Source organism: Schistocerca piceifrons, chromosome X (assembly GCF_021461385.2).
Source record: "Schistocerca piceifrons isolate TAMUIC-IGC-003096 chromosome X, iqSchPice1.1, whole genome shotgun sequence".
NCBI classification, from domain to species: domain Eukaryota; kingdom Metazoa; phylum Arthropoda; class Insecta; order Orthoptera; family Acrididae; genus Schistocerca; species Schistocerca piceifrons.
Window position 1 is genome coordinate 708,007,211 of NC_060149.1, and position 2,125 is coordinate 708,009,335.

The window sequence follows — 2,125 nt, forward strand, 5'->3', positions numbered from 1 at the left end:
AACAGTTCCACTATATTGCATTGGTTTCTGTGACTTTAGTTGTTGGATTATAAACATACTGTAGACTGTCTATGTTGTATGTTATGTTATCAGTTACAAAATGTTTCCTGTTTTTGCAATTATCGGTGTTGTATTTGTATATTTCTGGTCAGTCACAATTGTTGCCTTTGATACTGCTCTTGAGAAGTTGGGAATGTATATGTGAAAAGATAGGAAATGCCAATAGCTTTTGAAATTATTAGATGTAGTCAAAAAGTGGTCTCATTTATCAGTAAATAAGCCCAAGTGCCTCTCCGAGCGAGCTGCTAAATTGCGCCCCCCGCCCCCCCTTTTTTTATGCGAAACGTTTGTGGAATTTTCTTTGGCTAGTCTCAAACTGTTAATATGTGATTGTATGTAAACCGTCATGTTGACAGTAACATTCAGCATGATGGTATAGATGTAAATATAACTCCAAGCACTGAGAATAGCCACACTGTGAAAAAATCTATGTAGATCTGGAAAATAGAAACAAAAATTGCCACTGGTTGGTGACATACTCTAAAGATTTGTACAAAACAGTTGCTGGGCACTAGCTCTAAAGTGGAATCAAACCTGATTGAATAAATCAAGCTAATTTTTATAAGCCTTGTGAATTTACTCAATTGTCCAAACGTATGTGATATCTTATGGGGCTTAACTGCTAAGGTCATCACTATCTAAGCTTACACACTACTTATCCTATATTATCCTGAGGACAAATACACACACCCATGCCCGAGGGAAGACTCGAACCTCCGCAGGGGCCAGTCACATAGTCCATGACTGCAGCGCCTTAGACCGCTCGGCTAATCTTGCGTGGCTTGAACTTACAGTTAATGTAAATAAACATTTTTCAATGGTTGTGAACATATAATGTATTCAACTGGAAACAAAATATATTTACAATTTAACGATAATTTGGTTTGAACAATAATATTTACGATAACCATTTAATGTTGAACAAAATAATAAACAACACAGTAAATAACCAAGACACTGATCATAATATAAAAATTTAAAAAAATGATAGACAAGTCGAACCTTCCTAGCTTTTGCTCGTGCAAACTCTTTCACATGATCTGTGTAATGTAAGTCCTCCACAAGCTCATTCTCAATTGATATTGTTGCAAGATCATCCAAATGAATTTTGTTCATTGTTGATCGGAGGTATGTCTTTATCAATTTCAGTTTTGGGAAACTCCTCTTTCCACTCGCAACTGTCACTGAGAGTGTTAGGGGAATTCTCAGAGCAATGTTAACATTCGGCCAAAAATTATGTCTTCCCATAAACTTCAGAATCTCTTTTGGACCTATTCCAAGTTTCAACAATGTTGAAAGCACTTTTAGTTCATCTCTCAACTTCAGTGCATCAATGTCGCTTGACTCATGATCTTGCAAAATCTCTGCGAGGTTTCTACACTTTGTGTCCAGGCTGTCAGGAGGTGTATTCTTCAGCTCGTCAATGTCATAGAGATAATCAAAATAATCACAATGAGCTTTCAGTTGACTGAATCTCTCATGCAAAGATGTGATTACTATATCTATAAGATAACAGTAGAATTCAGTCTTATTTCGTTTTGTTGGGTCATCTATTGTCTCATCCCTTCCTTCATAGGTAAAGTGTATTGGCTTCTTACTTCATCACCGGGAAACACTTATCCTTGGTAATGTCAGATCTACTAGCTGTAATTCTTTTGCCAATTCCTTGGAATACATCAAGAAAGACACAAACTTTTCTTCTGTTCTGCAGGTCTCATTTTATGCTTTCGTATTTCAAGCATTTCCATGGTCTCAGAAACATTTAAGTCAGTGGTCTGGAGGGTCTTACCGACTGCACTGATGTGAAGCACAATGTCATATCAGATTACCAGAGATGTGAGAAAGGTGTAATTTTTTATTTGATTCACAAGTGATGTTGTTTCATGAGCGGTCATGCCATTGAATTTTTCTGATATCTGAACCAGTGCATCAAAAACGTCTCCAATTTGAAACCTCAGCGGAGTAAGGTCATCGATGCTACTTTCCCACCTAGTATCGCTCAGTGGCTTCAGCGACAGTTTAGGCAGATACTTCTTCAAGACATCCTAATGTCGAACGGAGGACA

At 37.3% G+C, this 2,125-nt stretch overlaps 1 protein-coding gene across 1 annotated transcript; it reads right to left on the minus strand.

Annotated features, from left to right (window-relative positions):
• Positions 1 to 854: 854 nt before the first annotated feature.
• On the minus strand, positions 855 to 1,808 carry LOC124722636. The gene is made up of 3 exons (XM_047247784.1): positions 1,754 to 1,808; positions 1,011 to 1,628; positions 855 to 904 (listed from the first exon to the last, which is right to left on the minus strand). Exons 1-3 carry the CDS (start codon positions 1,806 to 1,808, stop codon positions 855 to 857), a joined length of 723 nt encoding a protein of 240 aa, XP_047103740.1.
• Positions 1,809 to 2,125: the final 317 nt, after the last annotated feature.